Source organism: Tasmannia lanceolata, unplaced genomic scaffold (genome assembly GCF_043159265.1).
Source record: "Tasmannia lanceolata isolate RefF3 unplaced genomic scaffold, GAP_Taslan_0.1 ptg000018l, whole genome shotgun sequence".
Lineage (NCBI taxonomy): Eukaryota > Viridiplantae > Streptophyta > Magnoliopsida > Canellales > Winteraceae > Tasmannia > Tasmannia lanceolata.
In genome coordinates this window covers 70,394,392-70,417,813 of record NW_027518695.1, presented here as the reverse complement: position 1 = coordinate 70,417,813, position 23,422 = coordinate 70,394,392, and the positions used below count along the sequence as shown (strand labels likewise).

The 23,422-nt window shown below is 40.2% G+C and overlaps 2 protein-coding genes across 3 annotated transcripts; both read right to left on the bottom strand.

Moving 5' to 3' along the window:
- Positions 1-451: 451 nt before the first annotated feature.
- On the bottom strand, positions 452-1,985 carry LOC143850674 (uncharacterized). Its single transcript, XM_077359900.1, has 2 exons — positions 1,388-1,985; positions 452-840 (listed from the first exon to the last, which is right to left on the bottom strand). Exons 1-2 carry the CDS (start codon positions 1,983-1,985, stop codon positions 452-454), a joined length of 987 nt encoding a protein of 328 aa, XP_077216015.1.
- Positions 1,986-4,218: 2,233 nt separating this feature from the next.
- U1-70K (U1 small nuclear ribonucleoprotein-70K) lies at positions 4,219-14,789 on the bottom strand. 2 transcript variants are annotated; one of them, XM_077361299.1, is made up of 11 exons: positions 14,627-14,789; positions 13,677-13,791; positions 13,513-13,592; positions 10,215-10,290; positions 10,052-10,116; positions 9,893-9,955; positions 7,452-7,533; positions 7,159-7,321; positions 5,790-5,867; positions 4,534-5,376; positions 4,219-4,441 (listed from the first exon to the last, which is right to left on the bottom strand). In XM_077361299.1, exons 1-10 carry the CDS (start codon positions 14,723-14,725, stop codon positions 4,581-4,583), a joined length of 1,617 nt encoding a protein of 538 aa, XP_077217414.1. In that variant the 5' UTR covers positions 14,726-14,789; the 3' UTR covers positions 4,219-4,441; positions 4,534-4,580. The 2 variants fall into 2 exon arrangements, with proteins under 2 accessions (XP_077217414.1, XP_077217412.1); XM_077361297.1 differs by having other exon boundaries at positions 4,539-5,376.
- Between the last annotated feature and the right edge of the window lie 8,633 nt (positions 14,790-23,422).

Here is a 23,422-nt window from a genome sequence, read left to right as displayed (position 1 = left end):
TTTCTTGGATGAATCCAGCCTGCAACAATTTGTCAACCTCTGACTTGATGTGGACCTGTCGCTCTACCGCAAAATTTCTTTTCTTTTGCCTAACCAGCTTGCAGGCTGGGTCTACGTTCAACTTGTGAACTGTAACCTCTGGAGATATTCCTAGCATATCAGAGGCAGACCAAGCAAAAACACTTTCGTTAGCCCTTAAAAAATTCACTAGTTCAGAACAAAACGTACCTGTCAATAGAGAACCTATCCGAACAGTTCTGTCAGGATGAACCTCGGAGATGGAGAGTGAATCAAGTTCTTCAACCGGCTCGCCCCTAACAGTTCTAGCCTGATCTCTCGGATCCTGGTTGTCGATAACGAAATTTTCTTCTGGGGCATTAGTCCCTTTTAAGCTAGCGTAGTAACATCTCCGTGTGACCATCTGATGTCCCCTTACCTCTCCCACACCCTCCTAGGTTGGGAATTTCATTTTGAGGTGGGGTGTAGATACCACTGCTCCTAGATCTCTCAATGCTGGTCTTCCAATGATAGCGCTATAAGCGAAGGGCACGTCAACAACTAGAAATGTCGTCATGACCGTCCTTTGTAGGGGATATGTCCCGAACATGACTGGGAGGTCGATCTTGCCGTTGATCTGCACGGATGCCCCAGAAAATCCGTAAATGGAGTATCCTGCCGCTCCCAGCCTTTCCTCGCCTAATTTCATTTCTTCAAACGTTCCAACGTGTAAGACATTTACTGAACTGCCAGTGTCGACCAGAATCTTACTAATGTCGAAATTGGAGATAATCAGTCGAATAACCAGCGCGTCATCGTGTGGAACCTGCAATCCTTCATGATCTGTGTCAGAAAAAGAAATAACTTGATTTACCTTAAAAGAATTCACCCAAACCCTTTTTGAGGGCATCTCAATGGAGAAGACGCATTCAGCATAGGCTCGTCGCCCTACAGTAGTGGGACCTCCAGCCGCGGGTCCCCCGACGATGATATTAATTTTCCAACTATGGTTAGAGGCTGCTTGGGGTTAGGCGCATTGTGAGGGGGCCTATCCTCGCGATGTCCTCTCGGGGACCGGTGATGCCTGGAAGTGTGATGGCGATCGCGGGAATGATGCCTGTTTTGAGACCGCCTAGGAGAACAGTGCCGGCTTCGTGAGCGACGGGGCGGGGAACGGTAGTGTGCTTCCCACCGTTTGCGGGGTCGTTCTATTCTGGTTGGGCTTCTGAGGTACTGGTTCAACTGGCCTTCTTCAACCAATTTCTCAATCTGTAGCCTGAGATGATAACAATCATCTGTCTCGTGGCCATGATCCGAATGGAAATCACAATATTTTCCGGAGAGGCGTTTCTTAAGATCAGTTCTCAATTTCCTGGGGGGGTTAAAAGACCTAGGTCCCTTATCGTAAAAAGAACTTGCGACAAAGGAACCTTCAAAGGGACATATCCCAATCTTTCAAAAACTGGGACAGTATTCTTAATCGCTGGCCTATCATCCGCCCATAGTCTCCCAAGTGGCCTCGAATCTTCTTTCTTTTTATTTGCGGGGCCAACCTGATACCTGTTCCGATCGCGACTACAAGCTTCCTTTGCTCGGATAATCTTGCTAGTTTTGGACCCTAGTTCCTGTAAGTCCTTGGGTGGCTTGAGTGTCAGGTAAACCTTCAGATTTTGATCAGTGGTAGTATGCTTCAAGGCAGCAACCGCTATCTGAATGTCGATCTTGATGAGTTGGGACAACTCAGCGTTAAACCTAACCATGAAATCCCTTAAGGTTTCATTTCTTCCTTGTCGGAGCGCAAGGAGGGCATCAGCAGGATCGTGGCGAAAACGATTATTAGCAAAACGCGTTGTGAATTTCCTGCCAAACTCACGAAAGGAACCGATAGAGTCGGGTTCCAGGCGCAAATACCAGTCACTAGCACTTTTTCTCAACAAGGAGGCGAATGCCTTACACATGAATCTGTCCGATGTGTTGCGAAGAGTCATTATCCTCTTAAAAGTTTGTAAAAATTCCAGCGGGTCGATGGTGTCATCATAGCATCCGAACCGTGCCAGATCTAGCGTCGCATCAACCGGAGCCCTAATTATTTCTGAGGTAAAAGAGGAAGAAGTCCCTCTCCCATTCATATGTCATTCATGTAAGGCCTTTTTATTTCTCGCTTGACCTCTTGAATTTGTCTTTGGAGTTCAGCAAACTGGTCTAGTCCGAGCAATTGGGCAGAGGTCGCCACTTCTTCTTCGTGAGTAAGGGGCGGCCCTTGGGGTCGGCCTTCACGAATATGATTAATATGATTCCGTGTAACTGGTCTCGAAGGAGGTGGTCGACCCACCTTGATCTGACGAGCTCCCTCTTTGAGAGGTATAGGACTGTTGGTAGAAGGAGAAGCATCATAATCTTGTTCCTACTGTCGTTGAGGGTGGCGATCTTCCTGTGATTCCCCGTTGTCCTTCTAGTATATTTCAGTACGTCCACGAGGGGTAGGAGGATTTTCCAGTGCTGGAGGCGCAGGAGGAGGAGGCAATCGCGAGAGGATTTCTAGACGAAATTCATTAAACATCTCCATGGTAGGAACCATCTGGGGGGCACTTGACACGGGCAAATTCTGCCCCGAAGCTCGTGAAGCCTACTCCCTAAAAATGGAAACGTCCATGACTACCAGTTGAGCTCTGCTCCTAGTTTGCACTCTATCTTCTTGCTGGGGAAGAGGGTTTCTCATTGCCACAAAAATGTTCTAGCAAAAAGGGCACCAATCTGATGATGCCAAAATCCGGGTCCATGATCGCACGGCTGATAGAGAATCTCCGCTAGTTACCTACAATCACAGATAAAGGGGTTAGGGGGTCCGGGCTTGGTCCCAGACGACCACTTCGACACCCAAGTCAGATTTCGACCTCAACCAAATAAATAAACCAGCAAGATAATAGAATGGGTCACCAGATTACCAGATTTAACTACGAGTTCTTTATAGGGTGCGGGTGACTCAAGGAGGGTGTAGGGTCCGGAGGAAGGAGAGTAAGGGCGTCTAGCACCTCGTACGCCCTTGATATTCCGGCAGTGCGTACCCCTTGATATTCCGACGGCATTCTATAGAATCCAGCGGCGTATTCGATATTCCGGCAGTGAACTTGATACATTTGGAACACATGTTTGAACCCAAAAAATCTAGCAGCGTACACGATATTCCGGCGACGTGCTCTAGAATCCGGCGGTGTACTTGATATCTTTGAACAATGGATGTTTCTTGAATCCGACAGGGTACTCAAGAATCCAACAGTATTCTAAGCCAAAAGAAACGTGAGAAATAATAAAATATTCAATAACATCGTCGTTCTAAGCCAAAAGAGACATACGTGATTTTACGTGAAAGGTGGCAAACTATAACGCTTTTTGATGATATTTTCACTCCCCTGCATTGACGTTCTCATCCTTTAAAAGTTTTAAAGATAATAATTGTTGTTCTCATCCATCAGAAGGGTACAGGGTCCTTTTCCCACCCGATTTTGAAGAATCGCCCGTGTTTGATTCTTGTTTTCAAAAGCACCCGAAATCCGTAATTCGTCTAAACTATTGCACCATTCCGTACTTTTCTCCAACACAAAACCTAACACGATGTAAAAATGATTGAAGCCTGAGACTAAGAAATATTTCTTTTTTTTTTAATTCTGAGAAAAGGAAATATTGTGTGCATATATAACTACTCTATTGGTTCCAGCTAAAGAAGGGATTTGCTAGGGTCCATCTCAGAAGGCAGAAGGCAATTCGCAGAGCATCCGTTGTATGAGAGCAGCCACTTTGGCTCAGATTTTGTCTCAATCATTTAAGTCATCACATGTGGCTGCTCCCTCATGCAATGGACATTCCGCAAAATGCCTCCTGCGATGGTCCCTAGCAAATCCCACTAAAAAAGGATATTATGGGGAAAAATAAAGAAGGGAAATGTTATTAGCACTACTGTGTTTTGATGAGGGCACTCCACACTTTATTAAAAGTACGGTATGGCCCGCACCATAGGATTATCCAAACCGTCCACAGCCTAAATAGGTAGTGCCCCAAAAATTATCTCCATAGGTTGATCCTAACCCTTCGATATAAAGTGAGTGCCCTCATTAAAATACAGTAGTGCTGATAACATTTCCCATAAAGAAACATGAAAATAAAGAAGTTCTTACCATAGTCATAGGCGAAGTATGGTCTACAGGAGAAATTTTCCAGAGGGAATGAGCACAAACAATCAGTGGTTGGCATAGATTTGCAAGGAAACTCTTAACTACAAGCATCATAAAATTTTCCAGAACAGCGACAAAACTAATAGTCCCACACAGAATATACTTTTTAACACAAAAAAACATTGATCCCTTACAAACGAAAACAACTTTTAAAATTAACAAAAGCATCAAGAACTTTTAAGACTAACAAAAGCATCCCCTCCTCCTTGATTTCCCTGAAACCATCCATCAGAATTTAAAGATTCAGAAGCATAGAAATGAAAAATGATGGTTTCAAGCAAAGAAAAAAGAAATTCCAGTCACACACCTTACCAAGCAAATCAGGCAAGTTCAAAATGCCATAGACCCACACCTCTAATGACCATAGTCACGTGACCGTGATCTCTCCGAGCGCTGATATTCCCGTTCTTTGTCACGAGTCCTCTCCCTTTCACGTGGCTCGGACTCTGCACGATCATATCGTTCATAGTAATCATCATCTGGCTCCAATTTGACATAACGCTCATCATAACTGTCGGGCTCCATTTTTACATAACGTTCATGATCGTCATCAGGCTCAACTCGCCCCAATTTGGCATAGTGCTCATGATCATCATCGGCCTCGAGTTCTCTCTTGGGCTCGAGATGACTGTATGGGTCATGATCTTTGGGACGTTCATAGTGGTCGTAATGTTCAGGTTCATGGTCCCCATAGACACGCCCAGGCTCAGCATGCTCATCCCATTCGGGATCCTGTTCAGGTTCAATGTGATCAAGTTCTCTGTCTCTTTCACCGGGATGCCCTCGTTCATACTTGGGTTCGATACGGTCAGAGTCCTTCTCACGGGCACGCCCATGATCATAGTCAAGGTGGACATGTTCATAGTCCCTCTCCCTCTCACGAGGACGGTCGCGGCCACGGTCCCTTTCCCGATCTCGATCATAGTCACGACCACGATCCCGATCGCGATCACCACGGTCACGGGTTCGGTCACGCCCCCGATCCCTGTCTCTGTCCCTGTCCATGTCTCTATTTCTATCACGATCCTTGTGGTGCCTATCATCTCTCAGATCACGGTCACGGTCACGCACCCTGTCACTAGACCGCTCCCGAGACTTCTCCCTCTCTCGATCTCTGCCCTTTCCTCTATCCCGGGATTTCTCCCTCTCCCTGAGAGATTTGAGAATAAATAAAAATAATCCAGACTTGATAGAGTTACAGTTGATCATCGTCTATTTAGAGGAGAAAATCCACATTTTTATGCAACATTTGGTCGTCTTGGCCTACCAATGACGAGTCGATTCACTCCCGTCGTGACAAAATGCTTGCCCGAAATCACCACATCGACTTTTCTGTGAATGGCTGAAATTAAAAAGCCTGTCCTTCAGTTTGAATAATCTCAGCCATTCACACAAAAGTGAATGGGCATATTTCTGGTGACGCACTTAGTCGCGACGGAGGTAAACAGACTCACCAATGACTGCAAAAGATTTTCTTGTCATTCAATAGCTCCCTGCTAACTATTATAGCAAAGTAGCTCAAAGCCGAAAGGAAATGAAATAACATAGTAGTGTGAATCTTACCGGTCTACATGACGATCCTCCCGTGGCCTTGGCTCCTCTGACCGAGGTCCTCCTCCTGCTGCCATCTGTTGTGGTTCTCTGAGTAGTTGAAGAAAAGAATTACTATAAACTATATGTAGAGGATAAAAAGGAGAAAATGCCAACAAGAAACAGATTCTCAAAATTGGTTAAAAATCATGAACAGAAAAAATAGAAAATGCAAATGTAAACATGAAGGAACGAAACAAGACTAATGACAAACTAAACGCGATAAATAAATAGTTGGCTGTAAATTTTGATGCTAATTTAATGAAATAAACATTTCAGGTTGTCACGGAGTATACTGTTAGATCAAGCATCTGATGAATCTATATATGGCAAAGTGGATCCGGATAATGCTATAATAAACTAGGGAGGAATTTTAAAAAATAGCTAGCTGGGTGTATATTGTTATAATAATCTAGGGCAATATTTAAGGCAAGCCACTCAAAAGATGCAGCCGAAAGTGTAAAATTAGTCCTTTTAGAGTCTGAAGCAGCTATAAGGCAAGAGGGTAGGTTGGCTATCCAGTTGAAATAGAAAGTAGGAAGTAAGGAGTTAAAGGTACAAAGCATAAACATAAACAAGAATGTAGAATGATATTCCAATGTAAACGGTTAATATTTTTAATCAGGATATGATCTAGCAGCCACAGGCAAGTAGGGATTGTTAACTAACCAACTTCTCCAAAGGCTTAAGTTGTTGGAGAAAGGCGTTATTTATCTTTTATACTTTAACACTCCCCCGCACGTGTGGCCCACTTGGCAAACACGTGGCACATGAGGTCCCACTTTGGGCCAACCATCGCATGTGGATTTTTGCTTTCTGCTATCCGGGAGGTTTGAACTCGAGACCTTTGGCTCTGATACCATGTTAACTAACCAACTTCTCCAAAGGCTTAAGCTGTTGGAGAAAGGCGTTATTTATCTTTTATACTTTAACAGGGATCACCCTCAAAAAATCAGAACCAATCATCATAGGATTAGCCTGGCAACTCTCCCAAAATCGCTACCCAAAACAGGAAGCGAAGGAAGCCAGCCCTAAAAAACAAATAGATGAAGCATTATAAAGCTTACCCCCTCCTCCCTTTAAATTGAAATGAGGGGTAGTTTTGTGAAATCTTTCTAAAATCAGCACATTGCCATATATTCAAAGGTCATTTATAGTTTTACACATGTACTCCATGCCAATGTAGTGGATGGATATAAATAAAAGCGTCAACATAAGCATAGAGAGTTATGATTGAGTCTTCCAAGACATTTTTTTGTGAATTTTGGAAGTCAACTGTCAAGTATCCAAAATCAGTCAAACTCTAAAAACACAATGAGCTTAAGGGGTAAAGGAGATTTACCTGCCAGAATACTTCTGATTAACTTCTTCACCTCCAATCCTAGTTGATCCTAGTCCACCACCCAGTCGGCGTGGCCGCCAATTTGGAACAGTTCTACCACGCTCAACGTCAACAAGCACTCTTTTGTTATCCAGCTTTCTCCCATCAGCTTGTTTGTATGCAGCTACAAAGTGTAGAATATGGGCCAATCAGATTCAGGTAAAAAATTCACTTGATGATTACAGAGCTATAAGGAGAATTATAAAAGTAAACAAGTACATGTATTTATCACAAGTTACAAAAAAGAAGCATACTCTTCATGTCACGTGTATGCATGTATTCAACAAATGCATATCCTCTAGGTTTATTTGTCTCTCTATCGGTAATCAAACGAACCTGCAAAATTCAGTAGAAGAAAAATAAAATATAGTTACGAACAACAAGCAAGACTAAGCAGGAATATAGAATACGGAGTTATAAATAAAACCAAGTAGTTTTAACCACTTGGGACATAATTCTCTGAGACTGCGGAAAACATTTTGCAAAACACTAAATCCTATATGGCACGGAAGACGGGCACTATGCCTCACTAGCCGTGCTCACCTTTTAAGGTGTACAGCTTCGCCATGCGTGATGCATCACCACCTTTGGAACATGTTGGCAGAAAACTGATGTATGTGGCCGATTTACCAGTTGTGAAACAGATTTAGCACCCCTTACCAGGGAAATTTAAAATTTGCAAACTAAACACTATAAATAATATAGAAAGTACCAGGATATCTTCTGAACTCTGGAGAGATTTTCAATTGGCCTTTGAAATCAAAAATAAATTTTTCAGTAGCAACGTAAATGGAGCATACCCAGAATTCAAATAGTGGAGAAAAAAAAGCCTGCTAGTACCCAAAACTTGTCTCTACCCATCACCAGGAAATTAATGACTGGTTGACAGTCTCCTTTCATAGCTTGAAAATAAAGGACAGCAAGGCATCATGCATCACTACCTTGCTCACCTTTAAGGTTTTCAGATTTGCTAAGAGGGATGCAGCACCATCACCGTGGCTGAGTTGCGGGGAAAAAAAAAGAATCCAATGTATGCGGCCAATGTACCAGTTGCGAAGCAGATTAACCATCAGCCCCCTTACCAGGGATATTTGCTTTAAATAGAAAACTAAATACTATTAACTAGGAAGTAGAGTGTCTTACTGAATCCCTAAAAGATACCTGTATTACTAGGAAGTAGAGTGTCTTACTGAGTACCTAAAAGATATTCTATTGGCCATAAAATCAAAGAGAAACTTATTAGAGGAAAAAATAGATGCAAAAAACCCGCATTGCCATCAGTGGCAAAGATACCTGTATTACTCTCTACTGGTTTACCCAGCACCAGTGAAATTTAAAAATAGGGAGATGCTCAACATACTCCTGTTCAAATTTGAGACAGTAGGCTTTCAAAGTGGGGGGACTATGAATCACCATCCACGCTCACCTTTAAGGTGTGCAGCTTCACCAAACAAGATGTAATCACCACTGTTGCAATCATGATGGCAAAAGAAAGGACATCCGTGGCTGACTTACCATTTGGGAAATATTTAACCACCCGGTTCTAATCAAGAAATCGGCGCTCTCGAAGTTAAAATCTTCTACTGGTTTTCTACTTAAGCATTTAACTTTCCAAAGGACATAAAGATTAACATACGCAGCATAGCTTATGTAAAAACCCTACCATTCAAAAAAAAAAAAAACCTGCGAGTACTCCGGATTTGTTGTAGGAAAAAAGAAAATTAAGAACATTAAGATTGTGGCTGGTTGCTTTCATGAACAATGTTTTGAAAATCATAATCGAATCGTAAATCGTGATAGGGTGGAATCGTATCGGATCGTCAATTTTAAGATTCATTCAGATTTATAAACATACATACATAAATATATATACACATATATCAAAAAAATATTAAAAAGTCACAAAGAAATCAGAGATAGGAATAGCCTATTATTCATTTGTCATCCAAATCTAAATAGAAACATCTATGATTAGCTATTCAATATTATTATATAAATTGTTTGCTAACATACTTTTCAGACTAATCATCTATTTCCCATCCAAGCCCATGCATATTAGATAATAATCATAAAAATAAGAAAAGAGATGCTCATACTCAAAGTCTCAAACATCAAATGACAAATATCAATTATAAATAATAAAATAATTAGTAAGTCATCAATGTTATCCACATTATAGTCATCTCACTCCTCGATGTAAATAATACCTTCGAGCACATACATTGGGCTTGACTTGTTCAAACAAATTCGATTGATTTGAACTTCTCATCCTCCTCCTTGTCTTCTTAATTTCCATGATGGGGTTTTTAAAGGATTCTTTTAATGGGTCTTTCGAAGGAAAATCATATTTCTTTTATACAAAACTTAATTAGGATAAATCGCATGAAGCGTACGGATTTACGACCGAATCATAAGATTCATTTGAAACTCGCAAGATTCAATTAAATTAAGATTCAATCATGGGATTCAAATCATAATCCATACGATTTGTTTTGAATCGTAAGATTTGAATCTTAAATCATAAGATTTGAATCATAAATCGTAAAATTTTCAAAACAATGTTCATGAACTTCCAAAATTGAGGCAAAAGTTTAGAGAAGTTGCAAAGTGCCATGAATATGCGCTCACTGAAACTCTTACCCAAACCATGAGCAATAACCTGAGCCCCCCCTTGGGGGTGCTCAAAAATACCTACCCGCTTGATTGGCCCATAAGCTTCAAACTCCCTTTTGATTCTGTGCTCAGTTGTCTCGTAATTCTGCACATGAGATAACAGATTCAGTATTCACTTGAATCATTCAAAGCTATACCTGAATAACAGGGTTCTTGGAAAGAATGGCATCAAGCGACTCACAAGTCTTGCCACAAACAATGTCTTGTACGGGTCTCCTGATATATTGGGATCTTTAGTCGGATCATCTGTATAGAAGGTAGAAATGATAAACAACAAACTCAATGAAAACCTCTTCGAAACACAAGAAACATCCTTAAAAATTATTTTGGAGGAATATAGTTACATTTTTCTAGCTCTTCAGAGGCTTTCAATGCACCCTTCTCTAGTCGAAGTCTATGAATTCTAGCCCGCCGTTGCACCTATTAAACCGAAGTGACTCAGCCAAAAAATACACATGCAAAAAGATATAGATAATTCCACAAACAATAACATGAGGAATCAGAGTAGTCCCTGTTCATCCAAGAAGTACGAGATCTCACCATTTAAAAATCTATTTCACCAAAAAAAACATAATCAAATTTAACTGCATGAATGCAACAGTTATTTCACCGCAACAGATAGGCTCACAGATGCATCCATCTTGAGATTTCTGATTAATTAGACTGATGGGGACCATCCTTCACGAGAATCAAGGACTTAGCTAGGATGATGGGTCCAATAAAGAGGGTTAAAAGACTTATATTTACAGTGGTATTTGAGTATTTTTTAAGTCATAGGGGGTACTAGAGTCTTTATTAAGGGAAAATCACTTAAGTCACTAAAGTTTAAGGGTATTTTAAATAGATATTATGAAAATTTAAAGTGGGAAGCAAGTCTTTCATTAGAGGGTACGTTAGCCTAAAAGTGTTAACTTTTGTTTAGGGTTACGAAACTTTCTAGATTCTTTTCTTTTTTGTATGTGATGCTTCTTCCCCCTAAGGTGTGAAGCCCTATTGAACCCTAAGGTGTGATGCCTTAGAAGCTGGAATTATTCCAGATGTGATACCTCTTCTCTCCTAAAGCGTGATGCCTTAGGTCCTATGGTGTGATTCCTCTAGGAGATTCCTAGTGTGATGCTAGGTTGATTTTCTTGCTTTCTTCTTCCTCGTTTTTCATTTATTTTACAAAACTGCAACCCTCTTTGTATCGAACTCTTACTCTTCAACAAATTGGTATCAGAGCTACATTAGATTGGATTAGAGTACAGTACTATTTTATTCCGTAGTGGACTTGCGTCAAATCGGTATCAGAGCTACATATCCATACCCTTCCATAGACCTGTATTACACCAGTTAGGTATCATAACGATGTATTAGTCCTTTATTCGATTGTCCTACATCAGTTGGGAATGAAAATCTTGTTAGTAAAGAATAAGGCACTTCTTGGAAAGTGGCTTTGGAGGTTTGGAGAGGAGAGAAGCAATATGAAAGAAAGCAATTGACGTAAATGTGGGGAGGGGGTTGGAGAGGATGGGAGGTCAAAAAATTAATAAGGGGAAGAGGCTCGGGTGATTGGAAGTCTATTTGTCCAACAGCTGATGAGTTCAGATCGAGGATTAGGTTTAGGTCTTTAGACTAAGGTTGAGGTTGGGGGGGGGGGAGGGCTGAGGTTTTGGGTTGATGTTTGGATAGGAAAGGTCTCTTTAAGGTAGGCATTCCTGGGTTTCTTTAGGACAGTTAGAAATAAAGAAGCCAAAATTCAGAATGTTATCAAAGGATGGATGTGAGTTTTGGTGGGTAATGTATAGGAACCTAAAGGAGTCTGAAATTGATAGCTTGATTAATCTGCTATGTATTCAAGAATAGTGCTTTGTTTCACATATGTATAAAGATCAAAGAGTATGGGCACCAGATCCAACAGGAAAGTTAATGGTCAAATCATTTTTTGAGCCACTAATATCCAAGGAGAATACTTCCTATTCTCGGAGGAACACATTTGGTATGCCAACCAAGGTGCACGATTTTACATGGATAGTAGTTAGGAGGAAGATCAACACAATAGAGAGGATCAAAAGAAGAAAATGACACTAGACAAGCAGATGCATCATGTACAAATCAGAAGAAGAACCTACAGATCATTTACTATTAGACTGCAAACGAGAAAGTGCAGTCTGGGCTGAAGTGTTTAATTAAGTTGGCCGATGCCGAGATCGTTGAGTGTTCGGAGAGTTGGCAATGTAAACACCGAGGTACCTTGGGGCAGATAATCTGGAATATGACGCCTTTGGCATGTATAGTGGAGAGAGAAATGATAGAATCTTCAACAACAAGATCAGTTCAGTAAAATCAGTTGCAATGAAAGTAAATCAGCACTAGTTAATTCGGTCCTATGTATGAAAAGGGCAACTGGATACTCTCAAGAGACAATAGTTAATGGAAGGAGATTGTACTTGGTAGGGGAATAGAAAAGAAAGTCAAAGCGTGATGGAAACCCTCTCCCACGAACATTATTAAGCTTGACTTCGATGGTTGTTCCCTTGGCAACCCCCACAGACCATCTGAAATAGGGGGAGTTTTTAGAAAGGACAGATTTGATGAAGGCGGAAGCTACAACATTTCTAAAAGGCATGTGATTGTTTAGGACAGAATTAAAGGGCAGACTTCCAATCGAAGGTGACTTATCTAATGTTATTTTTTGGATGGAAAGGGAAGCCCATGGAGGCTTTGTAAATACGTAAAAGAGATAAAAGAAGAAATGAAAAGAATGGTGGAAGGGGGTTGTCATAAATTCATAATCATAAAGTGCAAACATGGTAGTGTATAGAATAGCAAAATTGGGTGTGCGTAGGGAGAAGTTGTATTAAGGGCAGGTGTTGCCCAACGATATAATCATGGAATTTCCTATAAATTAATCTATATTTTCAAATAAAAATTGTGTTATTGTTTTTTCCTTTAAGATTCAAAGGTTGGTTTAGCTGTTGGGAAAGGGTTTCCATCACGCTTCAAACTTTTTTCTCTCCCAACAGCTAAGCTTGTCCAGTAAAACCCTGCCACTTGTCCAATAAAATTGTGTTAACTTTTCAAATTAAAAAAATTATGTTATTGTTTTATCAGCAACACCCCCTCCCCGCCACTTGTCCAGCAAAACCTAACAATTTTGCCTTCAGGTTAGGCACTCTCTCTCTCTCTCTCTCTCTCTCTCTCTCTCTCTCTCTCTCTCTGAATGGCTTCAGGTGAGGTTTTCTCAGTTTGGAGCAGGATTAAAATTAAGCACCCTCTCCAAGCATAGAAGAGTTTCAATTCAACTATCACTATTTTAAGGCAAAAGAAAGAAGATATACACAAACAACATCTAACTAACTAGCTCACACCATCTCTAAATCCGGTTAACAAAAAGTCATTAGAAATGGGGAAAAAAAGAAAAAAAACCCACACAACATGATGATTCACATGTAAAATCATCACTTTAATAATGATTACAAAGGAACAGAAGTTGGGATACAGTAGACAATTAAGGAGATTATAATACCCTCTTCATAGTGAATTTGCATCATAGCAGCTTTTAATAGACTGTTATTTGAACCATTTCAAAAGAAAAAGAAGACAGTTATTTGAATTTAAGCATTTAGGAGAGGAAAGTAGAAGATTGAATGAGAATTTTACTGGAGTTTCAGCCTCTTGGACAGGCGGAGCATACTCAGGATCTCCTGGCTCAGCAAAATTACTCACAAATTGCGCCATGCCTTACAAAAACAGAGGAAGCAATTTAGTAGTTGACCAAATAGCTTAATATCACAATACAAAATAAGCCTTAAAATTCAATATACCTGTATATGATGGGCATTTCCTTGTCTCCGGAGGAGGTTTATATTCCAATGGAGGTCGGGGCTCAAAAAGCTTCAAAAGATTGGAGGTAAGACCAGTGGGATGACTCTGACCAATCTGTATAGAAACGCAACATTAGAAGAAAACTTATCCAAATACCAAATTCATCCTTCATCATGCGGGGAACATGGAAAAACAAACTTAAGTAATACAAGAAGATAAGGAACAACTTATCATAAATCCACAATATTATGGTTGAGATAGTGTGATTCAAAGGACTATTTAAAAGACAACCCATCAAAATTCGAATGAATTAGGGCTGTAAAAGCAACACCACTAACCGTAAACACCGGATCGATTACCTAGATATACTAATTTTAGCTTCACATATACAGACACTACCATAATTCAAGGGTGGAAAAGGGATGAAAGAAAAGCAGATATAACGACAATCTCATCCATTTTATAGTGGCAAAACAAATCTACAAATCAAAGAAAGTAAGAAAAACAGAACAGCTCAAGTCAATCTGCCGAAATTACTAACTTAATAGGAGATCAAGAAAAAAAAATAGAACTAAATAACACAGCTGTGTAACTTGACAAATAAAAAATACAAAGGTAGAGCATACGTGAATAAGAAACATAATCTAAATACCTGATCGACTCTTATCAACGTCAAACAAAACAAAAGGGGAAGAAAAAGAAAACCTAGAATTACAAAACCATTGCAGATATAGCAGAAATGACGAAGAACAACGGATCTAAACCGATTGAAAGTAAATAATCCATCAACATCATTCAGAACGAAATAAAAAGGAAAAATTTAAACAGAAAATCAGAACTAATCTAATCATAACAAATATAAATGATATAAAACAAGATCGGAATAGATCGAGAATGTTACAAATTAAAAAAAAGAAAAGAAAAGAAAGTGATCGGATTTTAATATTACCAGCTTCAATTGAAGAACGTTTGCTCGATTTTGGGCTTTTGTACGCGCTTGAACAGCAGCGTCTCTGTTGCGCATGAAGGGATCATTTAAATCCCCCATTTTCTTCCAAGACAAACCCTAGGGTTTTTACTCCCTGAAGAGAGACTACTTGTAGAGAAGAAAAATGACGGTATGATGTTTTTATATGAGCGGATGCAAAACGGGGATTAGTTGAGGGTTTTATAAGTTTTTTGGAGTCCGATGACTAATCGGACTCAACTCGCTCGCCTGATTGACTCAGCTGGTTAGAAAAATAACAGCGAAAAAAAAATTTTGATTAGAAAAATGAAGAGAATGATATTCCCACACCCAATAATCAATAGCTGCACGACCTTTGTTGTGGTTTTGTGTGGATCCACGGGTAGGAGCAGTTTTTGGACTCAGGTGACTGATCGAGCTCAACTCTTTCACTAGGCCACATATGCATGTAACACTCCGAAGGATTTTTTTGGTGGGTAAAATGGACATATGAGAGACATCCAAAATCTTGGGATATAGAAAAACAGAACACTAAACCAAAGATTTCAAACTGCTAAATACTCAATGGATGAGTACTAGGTTACATGATCAACTAGATTGATGGGTGCATGTTAGGTTCTTTGGGAGCATCTTAGGCTTTGTCAAACAGTTTGAAATTCGACAAAGTCAACTATCAAATTTGAAATAACCATATGGAACCGATATTTCGATCTCAAAATTTTCTCAAATACATGGATGGACCTAACCTGCCATCGGTTTAATATCTTGGAGACAAGTATAACTCTGAACCCAATATGACCTAATGTATCTGGCCCACCATCGGTCGAAGGCGGAGATTCCTCTACACGAGGAAGTTGGCACTCTCTGGCCGGTGAAACTTGTACAGAACCGGAGTTGTGGCGGGGTTGAGCCTGCTGGCTCGTAGTGACAATCATAAGGCTTGAAGGGGGATTCAGACTCTTCAGATTAACACCTGAAGAGTCCCATGGACAACACCAATCTGCTAGTGCCAAAATCTACTCTTTGTAGAGGTGTTTTAGTAGAAGATGGATTTGTCCTCGTCCTAGGCTCAAAGAACACACTTTAGGTTTCCCGAAGCGTGGTCTTTGGGAGACCACTCCGACGCTCAAGTAAAAAATCGGCACACAAGCCAGAAATCCAAGCAGTAGAAGGAAATGAACTGAATAACAATGCTTGTGAGAGATTGGTTATGTGTACCTTCGAGCGTGGGGGTCCTTTATAGTAGAGGAGTCTAATGTAATTTAGGAGACTTGCCATAGTGGGAGTCTTTCCTTATTGGTCGACTTCCCACCGAGTTTCCCCATTGCAATTAGTCGCCATATTAAATAGCCGAACATATAAGAAGGTTGCCGTGCTAGGGTAGGACTTCTTCACAAGGCACTCTCCTGTTTATTCGGTATTGCTAATCATGGAGAGGGAGAGTTATTCTCGCTCTTATTATCTAAGAGGCAAGTTCAATTTCCTATTTGGGCTATGCGATACGTGTCATGTTCTCATTGAAAGCGCGGATTTTACCCCTAACAAATGATGTTTTGGAAGAGGAAAAGAAGAATATAGTCATTCAATAAGTCTTTGACCTAAAGTCAAATGGAAATGAATTATTGACAATAAGATGGAGTTTACTTTATGGTCCTTGACTGTAAAGTTGGGTGCTTTTCATAAAAGAATTCCAGGCGGTAAAACCTTTGGAACACGTGTCATTATGCTTACTAAACGTAAAACTTTGTTTTACCACCATTTTCGATTTGAGCAGGCCCTAACAAAAAATGGTAACTGTTGAAAGGGTTGTAAACCCCGGGCGAAATCGCTACGCGCAGCGGAACTACAAATCGAGTAGAACAGATTTTTTTGCCGATTTCGCCCTTAAACCCAGGATCCTAAGGTCTAGATGATCTAGTGGTGATTTAAATAAAATAAAAGGTTAGAATTATTACCTTTGTGGCTATCCGCAATAATCGCCTCTGCTTTATCTACTCCTCAAATGGTCACGGTCGATCTCATCGGCGCGGACTCGCAAGTTGAACCGATAGATTCCTTAAAATTGTGCGAAGGAAAATTGAATAACTTTTATTCAATTATGTACGCTGATCATATCAGTACCTTAGGTTGGGAAATAGGAATTTTTTAATGGAGCTTTAATGATTTTTCCAAAAACTACAACTAGAAGTGTAGAAACTAGAAGAACTAAAAGAGAGAAGTGAGTAGAAATTTTGGACGTTCTCCCAAAGAAGGAAGAACGTTTTTCCCAGCCAAAAATCTGTAGAAAACTTTATCGTATATGTTTATATAGATTTTACTTTCCTCCTTTAAAGTTTCCAATTAATTCTTCTTAAAACTAGCTAATTCAGAAAACTAACTTTTTATCTTTTTCACTAAATAGAAACAAGATTTAATTGAAAATCTTTAATACTAATTTGGACGTGTTTCCCACAAGTGAAAACACATTTTTTCCGTTTTGAAAACCTTTCCCAATTTGCTCAATCAAATTCTAAAAAAATCTCCCAAAATCTCTCCCACATTATCTCTTTTTCCACTTTCCCGCTACAAAGCTGCTGGCTAATTTTCGACTTTATTTTTTTACTATTAAATGGTCGAAGTAGAAAAAGTCATAAACTACAAAGTTGTAGATCTTTCAAAGTTGCTTCGACTATTAAATGACCGAATTAGAAAAGCCATAAACTACAAAGTTGTAGATCTTTCAATTTTGTTCGAAACGAGCACTTAGACACTCATTTTGGCTAAAAGGTCAGAGAGATATGACCGTTTTAGTAAAACGAGTCTATAAGCTAAAATACACACTTGTTATTTAATTTTTCTAATTAAATAAAATTATTTCCTCCCATCCAATGGGATAAAAGCTCCATCCATAATATTCTATAATTTCTAAAGTACCCCTAAGTTAATAATTAATCTTTAGGTATTCCAAATGCGTCATACGGTGTATACACCAAAGGAACTACATAAATCTTTTCTCTCCATCAAATGCGACGAATCTAGTCCATCCATGCAATCTAGTAAATGCAGGACCCTTATGTAAAGGATATAAATGGGTCATTAGGGAGATTACATTACCTTGCTAATAATGAATTTGCATAAAAGCATATTTTAATCGACAGTTATTTGAATTTAAGCAATTAAAAGAGGAAACTAGAAGATTAATGAAGTATTTTACTGGAGTTTCAACCTCTTGGACAGGCGGAGCACACTCTAAATTTCCTGGCTCAGCAAAATTGCTCACAAATTGTGCCATGCCTTACACAAACAGATGAAGTAATTTAGAAGTTGACCAAATAACTTAATATCACAATACAAAATAATCCTTAAAATTCAATATACGTGTATATGTTGGGCATTTCCTTTTCTCTAGAGAAGGTTTATATTCCAATGGAGTTCAGGGCTCGAAAAGCTTCAAAAGGTTGGATGAGTGCGAACAAGAGAAAGATGTTAAATTAATGCGAACAAGACATCATCTCTAACTCAGAATACATGAGAGAGAGAGAGAGAGAGAGAGAGATCCAAATCTTGGGATAGACAAAAATAGAACACTAAACCAAAGATTTTAAACTACTCAATACTCAATGGATGAGTGCCGAGTTACATAATCTGCTAGACCTGGCAAACGGGTGGGCCGGGTCGTGTTTCACCCAACTTGTACGAGCCCGGGTGGTATGGACCGGGTCATAAATGACATGGAATTTTACGGGTCACAAATTGGAGGAACCCGGACCCCACCCGTATGGGCCAAGCGGACCCGTGGGTTACCCGGTTTGTTTTTTCTTTTGCTGTTTTTATTCCCGCACTATAATAGGATGATCAAAACCATCCATGTGATGGGCCATAAGGTAAATAAGTTGTGTCCAAAAAATCCTTTCCATATGATGATCCTGATCCTAGCCCTCTAATCTGTGGAGGAATTGCATATTATTATTTATGGAAACCTCTATAGAATGGAGGGCTAGGATCATCATCCTATGGAAATGATTTTTGGGGCATAACCTATTTACGTTGTGTTCCATCACATGGACTGTTTAGATCATCCTATGATGTGATCCGTATAGTACTTTCTGAACCAGTGGGTCCACCCGGCCCCGCCCAGTTTTGACGGGACCCGTACGGGTTAGGTCAAATTTTAATGGGTCACTAATTTAGTGACCCGGACCCGTAACTTACGAGCGGGCCGGGTGGACCCACGGGGCTGGGTCACTTTTTGCCAAGTCTATAATAAGCTAGCTTGATGGGTGCATGTTGGGATCCTTAGGAGCATCTTAGGCTTTGTCAAACACTTTGAAGTTTGACAGAGCCAATTATCTAATTTAAAAGAAAAAAACAGATGATACCGATATTTCAACCTAAAAAATTTACTCAAATACATGGATGGATCTGCCCCACCATCGATTTAATATCTTGGAGACAAGTATGATTCTGAACCCAATCTTACCTATTGGATTTGACCCACCATCGATTGAAGGCGGGGATTACTCTACAAGAGGAAGATGGCGCTCTCCTGCCAACGAAACTTGTACAGAACTGGAGTTGCGGCTGGCTTGAGCTTGCTGGCTCCTAGTGACCATCATGCTGCTTGAAGGGGGATTCAGACTCTTTAGAATAAGACTTGAAGGGTCCCATGGATGGCGCCAACTGTTGGGGCCAAAATCTGCTCTTTGTAGAGGTGCTTTAGTAGAGGATGGATATGTGCTCGTTCTGGGCACAGAGAACACACGTTAGGGTCCCCAGAGTGTGGACTCTAGGAGACCACTCTGACGCTCAAGTCAGAAATTGGCACACAAGCAGGAAATCCACGTAGTAGAAGGAACAAAATTGAATAACAATGCTTGCAAGTGATTGGTATAGGCTGGAACGTGAATGGTATAGACTGAGAAAACAACCCTTCAGCTATTGGTATGAAATTCGTGATCCTTTTATCAGAAATTTGCACCAATTACTTATCAAGAGTCTCCGAAGATCCAGGCTAGAATCAGACGAGAGAAAACCCAAAGGGCTAAAGACCGTGCCAAGAAGAAAGCCATGTGTCTTCTAATTCAAGCTACTTGGCGCATGTACAAGGCAAGACGAAAATTTAAGAGGCACATCACTTCCACAATCAAGATTCAAAGTTGGTGGCGTCAAATGATTGCCCGAGTTAATTATTTGCACACAAAATATTCTACCAACGTCGTTCAAAGAGCCAGGAGAGCCCGAATCAATCGACGGAACGCCGTGGTGAAATTTTTAGTTGAAGCACATGAGTCAGTAATGGCAGACACCGATTTTACTCATCTCCATAACTCCGCCCTTCATACCGAACAGAATGAAGGATACTTTCTACCTCAAGTACCTCAGATTGAAGATTTTATCGAGGGCCTGATTTCTAATCGAATCAAGTGCTACCGCCGGCCCACACATGTCAAATTACTAGGCCGATGGAAATACTTGATCAAATGGAAAGGAATGCAATTCGAAGTTGAAGCGAGCTACTCATCATCAGAGATCTATTTCGCAACGAGCCTAAGTTTAAGTTTGTTCTTTTCATTTTTATCTAAACTCAAGGGTGAGTTTCAATCAAGTGGGAGGGACTGATGGAGGACACTAAGATTAGTAACTTTCTTTTTTCAATAGGATTAGTAGATTCTAGGCTTTTCTATTATATAAAGGTTGTAATATGTGAGTTATATCAATGAATCATGGAATAATATCAAAGACATTTTGTCTCTCTATCTCTCTTTTCTCCTTACTTTGGCATTCGTGTGCCTTGCACTCCTCTATCAAAGAGGGCATCTATAGACACCTAATTTTGTCAAGGTGGTACTAATGGTAGGTTGTCGCGAGGATGAGTCCCATGACGAGCCCAAGGCCCTGTTCTCTTTCTCTCGATCTCTCTTTGGTTTGGAAAACAGGAAACACTTCTCAATAATGAATTTGTACCAAAGTTAAAACCCAAAAGCTCGTTTCCACACAGCACCCGCCTTTTACGACTCAACCAAAGAAGCCCATTTTCACACGGCATTCGCCTACTTTGAGAACAAATGTTCAAAAATTGCGTACACCATCTCAAAGTGTGTAACTAGGTTTATTGGATTCTCCTCGCCACAAGGAGTCAACAAATCTGACTGCACGTGATTTGAGGTCCAAACAAAGGAGTTATGGCCTTTTAAAGTTCTCGAAAACTCCTGAAAATCCTAAAAACTTGATTTCAAACACGTCAAAATTGCTTATATCACTCCAAAGCATGAAATTAGGTTTATAGGATTCTCCTTGCCGCAAGGAGTCCAACGGATCTGACTGTGCGTGATTCGGAGTCCAAAGTAAGGAGTTACGGCCCGCCGAAACTTCTGAAAACCCCCGAAAATACTCAAAACACATTCAACCAACCTAAGGAGGTCCCCCAAATCGCACCAGGCAATTTTAAAAGAGAGAAAGTAGAGAAATACCTAAGGAGCTCATACTGGTCGTCGGCATTCTGCCGAATTTCCAAGAACTCAGAGCGACACCACTCAACTAGTACCGTTGTTCTACCAAATTTTCGGAGGACCCGAAGCTCCATCATTCGATTAGCGTTGTTGTTCTGCTGAATCCCGGAGAACTCAGGGCTACACCATCCAATCAGCGTTGTTACGCCGCCGACTTTTCGGAAGACGTTCTCGCTCCAATTATAAAATTACATTTATTTCCCAGCTTTCCATATTTCCGTTGTAAAACCCGATATAGGGTAGTTGTAGGGTCCAGGGTTCCTCTTGCCCCGAATCCTATAACGTAAATCTCGTACCTCTCTTTTTAAATAGGGCGCTACGTTCTCTCTCCTTATCCCACCACTCTGTCTCCGGTCCTACCATAAACAAAAGAGATAGAGACGAGAGCCCTCGCGCTTCGACGGTGTTGGACAAATAGAGGGAACCGAAACCCACCTTTTCTTTCATTACTTTTTTTTTTAATTATCACAATTTGGGCGTACTCTACGTGATTCGGGAGTAATCCCTCATGACCCGAACCACGCAGTAAACACCCCTATCTCGGATAATATTCAACTGATTTTTGTTGTAAATCCACATTTTTTTCCGAATAGATACTAAGCTTAACCGTAATAAAAGGACAAAAAGTTAAGGTTTCTGATAAAATTCTTTAAAAATGCCAAATTAAGTCAAGAGACCGGGTTTACTTGAGCATGAAGGGTGCCTAGTACCTTCCCCGAATGTAACCATATCCCTTACTCAGATTTCAGTGTAGACCATGTTTTAAAAACAGAGTAAAATTGTGGGTTCTGGCCCAGACCGAGAGGACCGCTTTGGTTATTGTTCCTCCAATGAAATTCATATCTTTATTCCTATTTCATCGGAAAAGCAGACAAGGGTCCTAGGGCCTAACCTAGGTGGCGACTCTGAAAAACTCCCTTCTCCGTGGAATTTGGATATCGGTCCTAAGTCCATGGACAACGAAGACACACATTAACACTCCCTTCGACATCTCGTGACACTAGGGGCGGAGCCAGTAATTTACACTTGGGGGTCCAGACTAATTTTCACTTGCATGCATTGGTCACAAGGGGTGGAGTCAGGAATTTGGTCCATGGGGGGCAAAGAATGGTTGTTATTAAGGTTGCAATTTGGGTCAGGTTGGGTTTAGCTTTTGCTAAAAAATGAAGAGGAATCAACCCAACCCGATTTTAAGGTAAAAGCTCAACCTGAATTCCCAAAAATCGACCCGAGTTGCACCCCTAGTTGTTATAGAATGTTGGGGGGCCACACTTTTACACTTAGATTTCACTTCAAGCATGGCCTTTTGTTATAGCACGTTGAAGCCCACGTGATAAGATGATCCAAACTGTTCATTTGCTGGGTCCCCAAATAAATAGGTTGCACCGCATTAATCATCTCCATAGGATGATCCTTACGGTCTTAGGATTGCCCCTTATAGATCGGACGGTCAGGATCATCCTATGGAGATGATTTAGTAGATACAACCTATTTACATTGCGGCCAAGCAAATGAATAGTTCAGATCATCATATGAAGTGGGTCGAAATTTTTGAAAAATGATAGACTTCACTTGTACAAAACTTATGAAATCGTCAAATGTGAATTCCTTTAAGGCCCTGTTTAGATTTCAAGAAAAACATTTCTGATTTCTGACAGAAATAGGTATTTTTTTTATTTTCACCATTTAGAGGGAAATGCTATGATTATTGTTAACTTAGATGAATATCATTATAATTTGAAGGTCCCTCTAAGTAAAAATTGAATAGGATCCGTTCAAGTTATCTCTTTTCGTGTGTTAAACAAGTAAGATATTTTAGAAAAATTTTCTCTTCCAAACTTTTCCAAAAAATTCTTGCAATCCAAACTTATATAGAAACTTTAGTGTGTGTAAGAGAGACTATCGGCCACATTAAGGGTGATCATAACCGTCCGATCAATGCTGAATTTCCCGGCTTTAGTGTATAAAATCTAGATTTTAGGTTTGTAACATTCGGGATTTTAAAATCCTAGATTATAAAATCTAGGACTTTACAATCCTGGATAATAAAATCCATGAATGGCCCTTTGTATTTTGTGGAGAGAGAGAGAGAGAGAGAGAGAGAGAGAGAGAGAGAGAGAGAGGATATCATGGTGTGGAGCATGCATGTCCCATTTAGCATAACAGGAAAGAAAGTAAAAAAAATCCTTGTGCATTAATTACTGACACATGCTGGTGGGTCTTAAGGAAAAAAGGGGGAATAAATTAAGGGCATATAAAGAGAGAGAGAGAGGGTATTACTTGCAGACAG

What these genes read in the sequence shown, in the direction of transcription:
- U1-70K (XM_077361299.1), bottom strand. Translation starts at nt 14,725, where the DNA reads ATGGGGGATTTAAATGATCCCTTCATGCGCAACAGAGACGCTGCTGTT. An exon ending in ACGTTCTTCAATTGAAGCTG is followed by an intron (nt 13,792 to 14,626) that starts GTAATATTAAAA and finishes GTTTCTATACAG; the next exon opens with ATTGGTCAGAGTCATCCCAC. An exon ending in CTCTGAAGAGCTAGAAAAAT is followed by an intron (nt 10,117 to 10,214) that starts GTAACTATATTC and finishes CCTTCTATACAG; the next exon opens with ATGATCCGACTAAAGATCCC.
- LOC143850674 (XM_077359900.1), bottom strand. Translation starts at nt 1,985, where the DNA reads ATGACTCTTCGCAACACATCGGACAGATTCATGTGTAAGGCATTCGCC. An exon ending in TTTTACGATAAGGGACCTAG is followed by an intron (nt 841 to 1,387) that starts GTCTTTTAACCC and finishes TTTCTGACACAG; the next exon opens with ATCATGAAGGATTGCAGGTT.